General features: G+C 36.2%; 1 protein-coding gene across 1 annotated transcript in view; it reads right to left on the reverse strand.

The window, feature by feature from the left end:
• Positions 1-13,840, reverse strand: part of ABCB5 (ATP binding cassette subfamily B member 5) — a 130,328-nt gene that overhangs the window by 48,513 nt on the left and 67,975 nt on the right. Inside the window, exon 15 of the mRNA XM_008686372.1 lies at positions 10,921-11,055. Within this exon, the coding sequence (XP_008684594.1) occupies positions 10,921-11,055 (135 nt within the window). The remainder of the gene's footprint in view (positions 1-10,920; positions 11,056-13,840) is intronic.

Genomic DNA, 13,840 nt, shown 5'->3' on the forward strand with positions numbered 1-13,840 from the left:
AAAGCCTGCTGAAATATTGATTGGTATTGCCTTGAACCCCTGTAGATCAGCTTGGAGAACTGACATCTCAATGATATTGAATCTTCTTCTTTTTTTTGTTAACATATAATGTATTATTTGTTTCAGGGGTACAGGTCTGTGATCATCAGTCTTACACAATACACAGCGCTCACCACAACACATACCCTCCCAATGTCCATCACTCAGCCATCCCACCCCTCCCACCCCACCTCCACTCCAGTAACCCTCAGTTTAATTCCTGAGATTAAGAGTCTCTTATGGTTTGTCTCCCTCTCTGGTTTCTTCTTGTGTCATTTTTTCCTCTCTTCCCCTATGATCCTCTGCCTTGTTTCTCAAATTCCACATATCAGTGGGACCATATAATTGTCTTTCTCTGATTGACTTATTTCACTTAGCATAATACCCTCTAGTTCCATTCACGTTGTTGCAAATGGCAAGATTTCATTTTTAATGGCTGCATGATATTCCATTGTGTATATGTGTGTGTGTGTCTACACACACACACACACACACACACACACACACACACTCACCTCATCTTCTTTATCCATTCATCTGTCGATGGACATCTGGGCTCCTTCCATAGTTTGGCTATTGTGGACATTGCCGCTATAAACATTGGGGTGCAGGTGCTCCTTCAGATTACTACATTTGTATATACTTTGGGGTATATACCCAGTAGTGCAATTGCTGGTTCGTAGGGTAGCTCTATTTTCAAGTTTTTGAGGAACCTCCATACTGTTTTCCAGAGTGGGTGCACCAGCTTGCATACCCACCAACAGTGTAGGAGGGTTCCCCTTTCTCCACATCCTCGTCAACATCTGTCGCTTCCTGACTTGTTAATTTTAGCCATTCTGACCAGTGTGAGATGGTATTTCATTGCGGTTTTGATTTGTATTTCTCCGATGCTGAATGATGTTGAGCACTTTTTCATGTGTCTGTTGGCCATTTGGATGACTTCTTTGCAGAAATGTCTGTTCGTGTCTTCTGCCCATTTCTTGATTGGATTATTTGTTCCTTGGGTGTTGAGTCTGATAGGTTCTTAATAGATTTTGGATACTAGCCCTTTATCTGATATGTCATTTGCAATATCTTCTCCCTGTTGGCTGTCTTTTGGTTTTGTTGACTGTTTCCTTTACTGTGCAAAAGCTTTTTATCTTGATGAAGTCCCAATCGTTCATTTTTGCCCTTGTTTCCCTTGCCTTTGGCGATGTGTCTAGGAAGACGTTGTTGTGGCTGAGGTCGAAGAGGTTGCTGCCTGTTCTCAAGGATTTTGATGGATTCCTGTCTCACATTTAGGTATTTATCCATTTTGAGTCTATTTTTGTGTATGGAGTAAGGAAATGGTCCAGTTTAATTCTTCTGCATATGGCTGGCCAATTTTTCTAACACCATTTGTTGAAGAGACTGTCTTTTTTCCATTGGATAGTCTTTCCTGCTTTGTTGAAGATTAGTTGACCATGGAGTTGAGGGTCCATTTCTGAGTTCTCTATTCTGTTCTATTGATCCATGTGTCTGTTTTTGTGCCAGTACCATACTGTCTTGATGATTACAACTTTGTAATAGAGCTTTAAGTCCAGAATTGTGATGCCACGAGCTTTGGTTTTCTTTTTCAACATTCCTCTGGCTATTCGGGGTCTTTCCTGGTTCCATACAAATCTTAGGATTATTTGTTCCATTTCTGTGAAAAAAAGTTGATGGTATTTTGATAGGGATTGAATTAAATGTGTAGATTGCTCTAGGTAGCACAGACATTTTAATAATATTTGTTCTTCCAATCCATGGGCATGGAATGTTTTTTCCATTTCTTTGTATCTTCCTCACTTTCTTTCATGAGTATTTTATAGTTTTCTGAGTATAGATTCTTTTTCTTTTTTTTTCTCCCTGATCTGCCACTTGTTCGGCCCCTACTTGAAGAGCAGTGGCCTGATGACTGTGCCTTGGATCACGGTTTATGGCAACCCCGAGCTGAAAGCCCACTCCTCAGGATCACTCTTTGCAGGCTGCTTCCCCGCGCTGATACCTGGGAGCTCTGCGGCACTTAGGCACCCTCAGTCTTTCTGTGATCCCAAGGGTCCTGAGACCACACTGTTCCAGCAAACCCCCTCTTAGCCACCAGAGCAACGTCCCTCACGGGACCAGACTTATAAAAGTTCTGATTTTGTGCTCCGCTACTCTATCACTTGCCAGTAGCCGCCTAACGGAGGCTCCTTCCCCTGTGCGGTCTATCTTCCCATATATCGCCTCAGATTCACTTCTCCACATGTCCTACCTTGCAGAAAGTGGTTGCTTTTCTGTTCATAGAGTTGCTGCTATTCTTTTCTTCGACCTCCTGTTGAATTCATAGGTGTTCAGAATGGTTTGATAGCTATCTAGCTGAATTCCTGGAACCAGATGAGATTTAGGTCTCCTACTACTCCACCACACCCCCCTCGATGATACTGAATCTTCTTATTCATGTACATGGTGTATTCTTCAATTTATTTAGGTCTCCTTTCATTTTCCTTAGTGATATTTTATGTATTTTGGTGTGTGGATCTTATAATTTTTGCTTATCCAATTTATTCCCAAGTATTTCATATTTTTGATACTACTATATATGACATTATTTTTAAAATTTCAATCCTATTTTTGATTTTTATATATTGATCATGTATTCTGCCACCTTGCTAAGCTCAATTACCTGTTTTAGTACCTTTTTTGGGGTACATTCCATAGGATTGTTTACATAAATAATCATGTTATCTCTGAATAAAGACAGTTTTATATCTTTCTTTCCTATCTGGATACCTTTTTTTTTTCTGGCCTTATTGCACAGGCTGGAACTTGGCACAATGTTGACTAGAAGTGGTGAAAAGTGTACATCCTTGCCTTGTTCTTAATCTTAGTCTCTCACCATTGAGAATGATTTTAGCTGTAGATTTTTTGTTGATGCCCTTTATCAGATTGAGACAATTTCTTTCAATTCCTAGTTTTCTGAGAGTTATCAGGAATAGACAGTGCGTTCTGTCAAATGAATTTTCTGCAGTGATTGAGATGATTAGACAGTATTTTTCTTTTAATTTTTTTTAATTAGAGGAGTTATGTTAATTTCTTAATGTTAAACCAAGCTTGTACATCTTAGATAAATCCTACTTGGTGATGATGTATTATTCTTTTTTATATAGTATTCATTAGATTTACTAAAATTTTGTTAAGAATTTTTCCATCTATGTTCATTGTTGGATATTTATCTATAATTTTGTTTTATTGTAACATCTTTGCTAATTTTAATACCAGAGTAATATTGGTCTCATAAAATAAGAGCTCCTTCCTCTTCACTTTACTGTTTGGTAGAATTCACCATTTCTTTGAGGAAAATGTTTTCATTACAAATTCAATTTCCTTTTAATAGATGTAAGATTATTCAAGCTATTAATTTACTCTTTTTTAAATTAATTTATTCTTGAGTGGGCTTTGGTAGTTTGTGCCTTTCAAAGAATTTGTCCATTTCATCTGAGTTGAAGGATTTATTTTCATTAATGTTTTCATAAGATTATCTAATTATTCTTTTAATATCTGTAGAACCTGTAGTGATGTTACCATTCTCATTCTTGATATTGGTATTTGTGTGTTTTTTCTTAATTTGTTCAGTCAGTCCAGTGGTTTTTCAGTTTATTGATGCTTTCAGAGAACCAGCTTTGGATTTCATTGATTTTTTTTTTATAATTATATTCTCCTTTTTCGTTTCTTAAGGGGTAAGTTTATTAATTTGAGGTCTTTCCTTTTTATATAATATAGGGGTTTAGTTATATAAATTTCTTTCTCAATACTACTTTAACTCTCATCTTATACTTTTTTTAAAACTCGAGTTATTTTTTTAAAGTTTTAATTTAAATTCCAGTTGGTGTACAATATAGTGTTTCAACACTTTCATACATCACCTGGTGCTCATCATGACAAGTGCACTCTTTAATCCCCATCACCTATTTAATCCATCCCCCCAGCCATCTCCTCCCTGGTAATCCTCAGTTTGTTCTCTGTAGTTAAGAGTTTGTTTCTTGGTTTGTTTCTCTCTCTCTTTTTTACCCTTTGCTTATTTGTTTTGTTTCTTAAATTCCACATATGAATGAAATCATACAGTATTTGTCTTTCTCTGACTTACTTCGCTTAGCATAATACTCTAGCTCCATCCGTGTCATTGCAAATGGCAAGATTTCATTCTTTTTTATGGCTGAGTAATATTCCTTTGTGTATATTTACCACATCTTCTTTATCCATTCATCAGTTGATGGACACTTGGGATGTTTCCATAATTTGGTTATTGTAGATAATGCTGCTATAAACAGCTGGGTGCATGTATCCCTTTGAATTAGTACTTTTGTATTCTTTGGGTAAATACCTAGTAGTACAATTGCTGGACCACAGGGCACATTTTAATTATGTTTGGTTTCATTTTCATTTAGTTCAAAATACTTTTGAATTTTTCCTTTGATTTCTTCTTTGATCCATGCATTATTTAGAAGTGAGTTGCTTAGCTTCCAAGTATTTCAAGATTTCCAGGCCACTTTATGTTCTTGATTTCTTTTCTTTTTCTTAACAATTTTATTTTTAACTAATCTATACACCCAATGTGGGGTTTGAACCTACAACTCTGAGATCAAGAGTTGCACGATCTACCAACTGAGCCAGCCAGCTGTCCCTCTGTTTTTGATTTCTGATGTAATTCTACTTTGGTTAAGTAATATACTTTGCATTATTTGAATTTTTAAAAATATATGGAGACCTGTGTTATGGCTTAGAATATGGTCTATCTTGATAAACGTTTCAGATGCATTTGAGAAAATGTGTATTTTTCTCCTTATAGGTGGAGTCTTAGAAGTGTCTATTAGGTTAAGCTGGTTGAGAGTGCTATTAAAGTCATCTATATCCCTGCTGAATATTTGTCTCCTTGTTTTAGCAATAGTTAAGAGAGGTTTTAAAATCTCTAATAAAATTGTGAATTTTTTTTTTTAAAGATTTTATTTATTTATTCGACAGAGAGAGACAGCCAGCGAGAGAGGGAACACAAGCAGGGGGAGTGGGAGAGGAAGAAGCAGGCTCATAGTGGAAGAGCCTGATGTGGGACTCGATCCGGTAACACCGGGATCACGCCCTGAGCCGAAGGCAGACGATTAACCGCTGTGCCACCCAGGTGCCCCAAAATTGTGAATTTTTATTGCTCTTTTTGGTTCTTGATAAATTGATCTTTTAAAAATTATGAAAAAAAAAAACCTCTTTATTCCTGGTTTGTTTGTTTTGCTCTGAAATCAACTTTGACTACTATTTTTTTTTTTAACTTTGACTACTATTAACATCACAGTCTACCTTCAAGTAATACTGCATATCATTTAGGAACCTTAAAATAGAATATTTCCATTTCTCCTTGCTAGTCATTTGGCTATTGTTTTTACACATTTTTACTTATATTTCTGTTATAAACCTTACACCATAATGTTATTTTTTTCTTAGAAAAGTAAATTATTGGGGCGCCTGGGTGGCACAGCGGTTAAGCGTCTGCCTTCAGCTCAGGGCGTGATCCCAGCGTTCTGGGATCGAGCCCCATATCAGGCTCCTCCGCTATGAGCCTGCTTCTTCCTCTCCCACTCCCCCTGCTTGTGTTCCCTCTCTCGCTGGCTGTCTCTATCTCTGTCGAATAAATAAATAAAAAATCTTAAAAAAAAAAAAAGAAAAGTAAATTATTTTAAAAACGTACTTAAAAAAACAGTATTGGGGTACCTGGCTGGCTTAGTCAGTAGAGCATGAGACTCTTGATCTCAGGGTCATGAGTTCAAGGCCCATGCTGGGCATGAAGCCTACTTAAATTAATCACTATTAACCATTATTATATTAACACATCTATTTACTATTTTTGATATTTTTCATTCCTTTGTGTAGATTCAGATTTCCATTTGGTATCATTTTCCTTCTGCCTGAAGGCCTTCTTTCAACATTTCTGGTAGTGTAGGTCTCCTGGTGATAAATTATTTCAGCCTTTTTTTCCCCTGAAAAATTCTGTACTTTGCCTTCAATTTTGAGAAATATTTTTCTGCATGCAGCATTTTAATTTGAGCTTTTTTTCATTTTAGTAGTTTAAATATATCACTTTATTGTCTTCTTGTTTGCACTGTTTCTTTTTTTTTTTTAATGATTTTTTATTATATTATGTTAGTCACCATACAGTACATCCCCGGTTTCCGATGTAAAGCTCCATGATACATTAGTTGTGTATAACAGCCAGTGCACCATGCAATACGTGCCCTCCTTACTACCCATCACCGGTCTATCCCATTCCCCCACCCCTCCCCTCTGAGGCCCTCAGTTTGTTTCTCATAGTCCATAGTCTCTCGTGTTTCATTCCCCTTTCTGATTACCCCCCCTTTCTTTATCCCTTTCTTCCCCTACCGATCATCCTAGTTCTTATGTTCCATAGATGAGAGAAATCATATGATAGTTGTCTTTCTCTGCTTGACTTATTTCACTTAGCATTATCTCCTCCAGTGCCGTCCATGTTGCAGCAAATGTTTGCACTGTTTCTAATGAGAAGTTAGTGATTTTCTTATTTTTTCCCCTTTATACATATTATGCTGATTTTCTCTGGCTGTTTTAAATTTTTCTTCTTATTACAGGTTTTAAGCAATTTTATTATGATGTGCCTTCACATAGTGTACCTTATGTGTCTTGCATTTGGAATTTATTAATAAGCTTCTTGGATCTGTGAGTTTTTTGTTTTCACCAAATTTGGGGAAAAATTTCACTGTTCATTCAAATGTTTTTGCCTTTCCTTTGGGAACATATGAAATATAATCATAATAACTGTTTATTATTCCTACTAATTCTACCAAGTGTGTCACTTCTGGGTCCATTTCTGTTGATTTAGTTTCTCTTCATTTTGGGAACTATTTTCCTCCTTCTTTACTTGTCTGGTGATTTTTTATTCGATGCCAGACACTAAATTTTACTCACTGGGTTTTTTTTTAATTCTCTCCTTCTTTTTTTAAGATTTTATTTCTTTTAAAAGATTTTAGTTATTTATTTGAGAGAGAGAGAGAGTGCGCACACACAGGTGTAAGTGGTGGAGGGGCAGAGGGTCAAGAAGACTTGCTGCTGAGCGAGGAATCCTATGCAGGGCTTGATCCCAGGACCCCAAGATCATGATCTGAGCTAAAGTCAGACGCTTAACCAACTGATGCACCAAAATTTTATTTTTTAAGTAATCTCTACACCCAATATGGGCCTCAAATTACAACCCTGAAATCAAGAGTTGCATGCTCTACCAACTGAGGTAGCCAGGTGCCCAGTGTTTTTGAATTCTTACATATATTATTGAGCTTTGTACTGGAACACATTTAAATTACTTGGAAATAGTTTGATCGTTTTGAGGTTTGCTTTTAGGCTTTGTTAGTTGGGCTCAGAACTGCATTTAGCAGGGGGCTATTTCTACCCCCTTGCCCCCACCTCCCAGGGTAATATTTTCCTTAATATCCAACTCAACAACCCATTAATTTAGCGACTGCTCATTCTGGCTGGTTTAATAAGAATTACTCTTAAACTGATGGTTACCAGAGGGAAGGGGATGGGTTAAATAGGTGATGGGGATTAAGGATTGCACTTGTTCTGATGAGCACCGGGTGATGTATGGAAGTGTTGAATCACTGTATTGTATACCTGAAACTAATATAACGCTGTATGTTAACTAACTGGAATTAAAATAAAAACTTAAAAAAGAATAAGAACTATTCCTGACCCTTTGTGAACCTCTGTGAAAGGACTGTTCCTTTCATCCTTTCGGGTAGATCTTTCCTCTGTCTTTATCAGTTTTCTTAATAAATGTGCTGATCAGTACTCAGATGAAAACTCAATGGAGAACCTATGGAAATCGCTGGAACTCTGAGAAGCTCTCTTTTTCATTCTTTGCTCTGGGGATGCTCACTATTTTGGCTTCCTGGGTTCTGCATGGGTTTTCTGTCCTAGCTCTGAGGCTTAGAAACAACCCAGGCAGTAACCTGGACCAATGATAAGATTCTCCTCATTTGTTTCCCTTTCCTCAGAGATCATAATCTTGTTCTGCCCGATGTCCAATGTTAGAAAACTGTTTCACATGTTTTGTTCCATTTCTTAGGTGTTTCAAGCCAAAAGGTAAATCCAGTCCCTGTTAACCTACCTTGGTTGGAAGCAGAAATCTCTAATTTCATCTGGTTTTCACAGCAATTGACACAAATGATCTCTTGCTTTTTTGTAACACTTTTCTTTTTTTTAAATTTATTTTTTATTTTTTATATTTTTAAAGATTTTACTTATTTATTCAACAGAGAGAGAGACAGCCAGCGAGAGAGGGAACACAAGCAGGGGGAGTGGGAGAGGAAGAAGCAGGCTCATAGCGGAGGAGCCTGATGTGGGGCTTGATCCCATAACACCGGGATCATGCCCTGAGCCGAAGGCAGACACTTAACCGCTGTGCCATCCAGGAGCCCCGTTTTTAAAAAAATTTTTTAGGAAACAAGGGAAAATTAAATTTATTTATTTATTTATTTAAAAGGTTATTTTATTTAAATTCAATTAATTATCACATAGTGTGTTATTAGTTTCAGAGGTAGAGTTCAGTGATTTGTCAGTTGCATATAACACCCAATGTTCATTACATCATGTGCCCTCCTTAATGCCCATCACCCATTTACCCCTCCTCTCTGGTAACCCTCGGTTTGTTTCCTATAGCTGTAACAGTTTTCTTTGTTAGCCTGTGTGATACCACACTCTCTTGCCTTTTCTTTTATTTTCCAGTTATTCTTTAGGCTCCTTTGTTGGTTACTGCTTTCCTACCTAAATTAAAATTTTTCCTATCCTAGTTGCTTCTCCATCTATAATTGATTTTTCATTAGATAGCTTTAATCAGGTCCATCAGGTCTATTACTTAACCAGCATCATCTCTTCCCTGCCCTGTTGTCCTTGATCCCACTCTGGTTCCCAAACACCATTCTCCACACAGCAGTCAAATCAGATAAATCAGTTCATGCACTCTTCTGAATAAGACCCTCTTAATGCAATAGTTCTCAGCCTGCTTTGTGTCATGAACCCTTTGGAAGACTGGTGAAGTCTGAGGATTCCTTATGAGAAGAATTTGTAACAATGGGCTAAATAACCCATAGGTCTCAAAGAAAACCAACTGATCGAAATATAGTATTCAAAATATTTAACAAAAAATTCAAAGTTGTGATAGTTATGCTTGTGTTTCATTATTAGCACATTAAATAACAAGATATAATAGTGATGATTGTAACATATCTATAGCAACTGTAATGCGATATCAAAATTTCTGTGATTTTTAGGGGTGCCTGGGTGGCTCAGTCGGTTAAGCATGTGACTCTTGAGTTTGACTCAGGTCATGATCTCAGGGTCATGAGATCGAGCCCAACATTGGCTCTGAGCTCAGTGGGGGAGTCTGCTTGAGATTCTCTCTCTCCCTGTCTCTCTGCTGTTCCCCTGCTCATGTATACTGTCTGTCAAATAAATGAGTAAATCTTTAAAAAAAAATTCTGTGATTTTCATTGGTGACATCATAGGCACTGGTAATACTAATGTAGTTTGTTATTTATATTCATAATAAAATTAAATTTTTATCAATAATAGGTGGGGGGAAAGTTATGATTTTTTTTATATTCAGGATAGTTGCCTCTGAATTCTATCCAGATTTTCCTTGTGGGTCATGGATTATTGGTTAAAAACCTCTGATGACTTTCTGTTAGAGTAAGAAAAGAATCTAAAACTGATATTATGGTCTACAAGGTGCTGTAAGATCTGGTCCCTGAGTGTCTCACACAACTCTCTGCCCATCCCTCTCTTCTTAGTCACTGATACCCCCAACTCCAGGCCTTTATATTAGCTATTCCCCCTATTTAAAATAATACCATCTTTGTCCTGGTTACTGATTTATTACCTCTTGGGTCCAAATTCACCCTTTTGCCTTATAAATATTTTTCTTTTACCAGTTAGTAAGATGTCAAGCCCTGTCTGTTGAAGGTACTGGGAAAAAATTGCAGGAGGAGGGAATTTTACTTCCTGCTCTTTCTGGTGGTTTTCTGGGAAGGCTCCTCCAGGATAAGCTTTTCTCTCTGCTGCTCTGCTTATACAGTTTTGTCAGAGTAGGTGCCTGCTGAGTACAGTTTTCTCTTATGTTTGGCCACCAAGTGCTTTCTCCAGCTCTTGGCTTGGCCAGGAGAGGTGTAACCAGGGGACCCAGACAGCATCAGCCTGTATTTTATTCAGGTCATTAATGCCTGCACCCACCTACACATGGTACTGTACTTGACTCCTACAGAGGGCAACCTCTCCAGCTCCTGGTTTCAACAGTGCCCTGTAGCTTCTCCTGGTACCTAGTAGGTTCTGGCATGCAACAGGACAGATTTCCAGCAAACCCCACCAGTGAGGTACCTTAGCAACTTCACTGCCATCCAGTGAACCAAAGCTGTGCCCTCTGAAGTAAGGCATGAATCTCAGCCTTGACTGGGGGAGAAGGATTAGGGCTCTTCCTTGGGCCTCTATTTCAACCTCAGTAGTGGTTGCTACTTTTATCTGCTACCTCTGCATTCTTAAGAGTACTCTTAATTTTTACTAGCCAAATCCTATTATGCCTAAAGGAACTAGAAAAAGAAGAACAAGCCCATTCTTAAGAATTTTCTTGCCCCCAAATGACCTGTGACATAAATGGTCTTATTTGAGGGCCACTTTCTTAGAGCATCACAGTGATACTATAGTGAAGTTTGGGAAAGACTTATGCTTTAATGTTATAGTAATATTTTATTGTAAATTCTAAATATTACAAGAATTAAATAAAAATTAATTGGAGAACATGTGGATAAAACTTGTTGATAGTTAAACCATTACCTCTTTATATTGGATGGATTCTTCAGACTTGTCAGGAAGGTCTGACTTGATGGTATTTAGAGAGCACAGAGGAGCTGAGTTGATACTTTTTTCAGTAGACATTGATTCCATCTGTTCATCAGCTTTTTTAATATCCTTAAGTGAAGAATATACATGTTACTATTAGAATAATGTTTTCAGAATTCGAAAGACTTTTATTGAGCATCCCTCTAAAACTGTATTGCCTCTGATACTGAAAGTGATATATTCTTGTGCAGCTCTTGCTGAAGTTTTCAGGCTTGATAGAGAGCTAGTAAGTCCAACTTATACTAAAATGTTAGTGGGTGACAATAGCTTATTATGCCTTCTTTTCAAAAGACTTGTATAATTAACTGGAGAAAACAATGCCTTAGTTCAAAACAATTATTCCACTAGTAGGGACAGATTTTAGTAAAAAGAGCTTTGTGAGGGAGATGACTCAAAGATACTCTTTCTGACTCTTTTTTCGTAGCCTTTTATGGAGCTTATAAATTTATAATGTCTAGCTAGGCACTTAAATGTGATGTTGGCCCTGGGCCTGAGAGATATCTCAGGAGACTTTCCAGGCCTGCAACTGCTGCCCATTCCAAACTGTTCAGAAAGCAAAATCAGTAGGACCAGCTCCTGGAGAATAAGAAATTCCAGAGTCATCAAGTTAACTTAAAAAACAAAAACAAAAACAAAAAAACTGTTTAAATTACAGGATAGGATGAAGTTCTAAACCAGATTGCTCTAAGTCTAGTTTTTGTTTTTTTCGCTACTCAGAGATATGAGACCAAATTTAGTGAAATAAAGGAACTACATATTTTCTGCTCATCTGAATCTGGTGTGAGTAAATTTGTGGCTTCCCCATGAAGAGATGGGGAGGGAGACAAGACAGAAATGAACAGCTCAATTTGGATGATGGTGTCCCAGACCAGGGTGTGGAGCAGAGACAGAAAGCCTTAGGTGGATTTAGGTGCAAAGGAGAATATGCACATGGAAGGCTATCCAGTGACTGTGATTCTTTGACAAGCTTAACAACTGTTAATCAGGCATTTCAAAGTACAGTACACTTTAACCAGCCTTATAGTATCCTTTTTTTTTAAATAGTAATATTTTTTTATTATATTATGTTAGTCACCATACAGTACAGCCCTGGTTTTTGATGTAAAGTTCGATGATTCATTAGTTGCGTTTAACACCCAGTGCACCATGCAATACGTGCCCTCAAGCCTTATAGTATCCTAACATCTTCAATCAGACATTCTTCTATGCTATCACTTTCTCTTTTTTCTATAAATTTATCTACCATGAAAGAAATCTTTTATTTGGCTTTTTTCAGGAGCTATTTACTTAGTGGCAAGTTTAAAATAAAATTTTGATCCCTTCTCAAAATAAATTTATCTAAGATGGTTCTTTAACAAGTCAAAGACAAGTTCTTTGACAAAATAATGATGACAGGAAGTTTTGGTATGTGTCTATCTCTACCTGTTTTTATTTATTTTTCACGTGAAAAGGAATAGGTCTGAAAATAATCATGTATGTTCAAGATAAATAATTACAGCATTAATCTTCACGGTTTGAACTTTTATAAAAAGTTTGATTGGATAATGGTAATATTAATAATATAATAAAATTTAGTATGCCAACAATAAAATTTAGTAAGCACTTTATATCAATCACTTATTTAATACTCACAGTAATTCATAAATAAGTTACTATTATTTTCCTCATGTTAAAGGTTAGAAAACTGAGGCACAGTGAATTTAAAGAACTCACCTAAGGTCCTAAAACTATTAAGTGGCAGAATCAAGATTTCAAATTAACAGTGTCTCCAGAGCCCACAATCCTAACCACTGCTATACTGTTTCTTGGGATTGATTCTCTTAGCAACATTAACTTCTTAGTACTTATGATCATCATGGATTCTAATAAACTGATTCATTTGGACAATATAGGCATAGTGGCAAATAAGCACTTCTAGAGTTTCAGAAATGAGTTACTGTCTATGTAGATATCATGGATGTTATATTTACTATGCACTACCTAGAATATTGTAGTTGTTCATTGAATATTAAAAATGGTATTGTTTTATCAGAATGAACATTATTTTAGGTAATGAGAGACTACTAATCCATTTTGAACAAGGTGTTTTAAATATTTATACATTTATACCACAAACACTCCATTTTTATTTTCCTTACATTGTGAAACTCTTTTACCTAAGACCTAATAGAGTTTTTGTTTAATTATAATGAAAAATAAAGACATATTACTTCAAAGAAAGATTTGAGTGTAGTGGTTTAAAAAAAAAATCTCAAAACAGGGTTAATTTAACCATAGCTATTTTCTTTTATTATTATACTTACTAGTTTGAAAATATTGAACTTCATAATTTCATAAATTATTAAGTCTACTGTGGAATGAAAATCATGCAAATTCAACTGCCATATAACAGCTAACTCTTATTTTTAAAGGAAAATGTGGCCTAATGTGAAATAAAATTGGAGCTAGCAGTTTTTGAATCAATATAAGATTATATTTTCAAATTTTTTTTATTATCACTGCTTTATAGCAGATGTTTAAAAATAATTCATTCTAGATTGTGGAGAAAGCTAGGGTTTTAAATGTGAAGTTTTAAGTTTGATGAGGAGATGGAGGGTCATAACTTTCTAAATTTCCTAATTTGTGAAATAATATTATTTCTTAAGTTTTAAATTTTAATTCCAGTATAGTTAACATACAGTGTTATATTAGTTTCACATATACAATATAGTGATTCAACAATTCTATACATTACTCAGTGCTGGTGATGATAAGTGTACTCTTTAATCCCCATGACCTATTTAATTTACCCTACCCTCCCCCCCCACCTCCCCTCTGGTAATCATCAGTTTGTTCTTTAAAAGTTTGAGTCTCT

This window comes from Ursus maritimus, unplaced genomic scaffold, assembly GCF_017311325.1.
Source record: "Ursus maritimus isolate PB19 unplaced genomic scaffold, ASM1731132v1 scaffold_3, whole genome shotgun sequence".
NCBI classification, from domain to species: domain Eukaryota; kingdom Metazoa; phylum Chordata; class Mammalia; order Carnivora; family Ursidae; genus Ursus; species Ursus maritimus.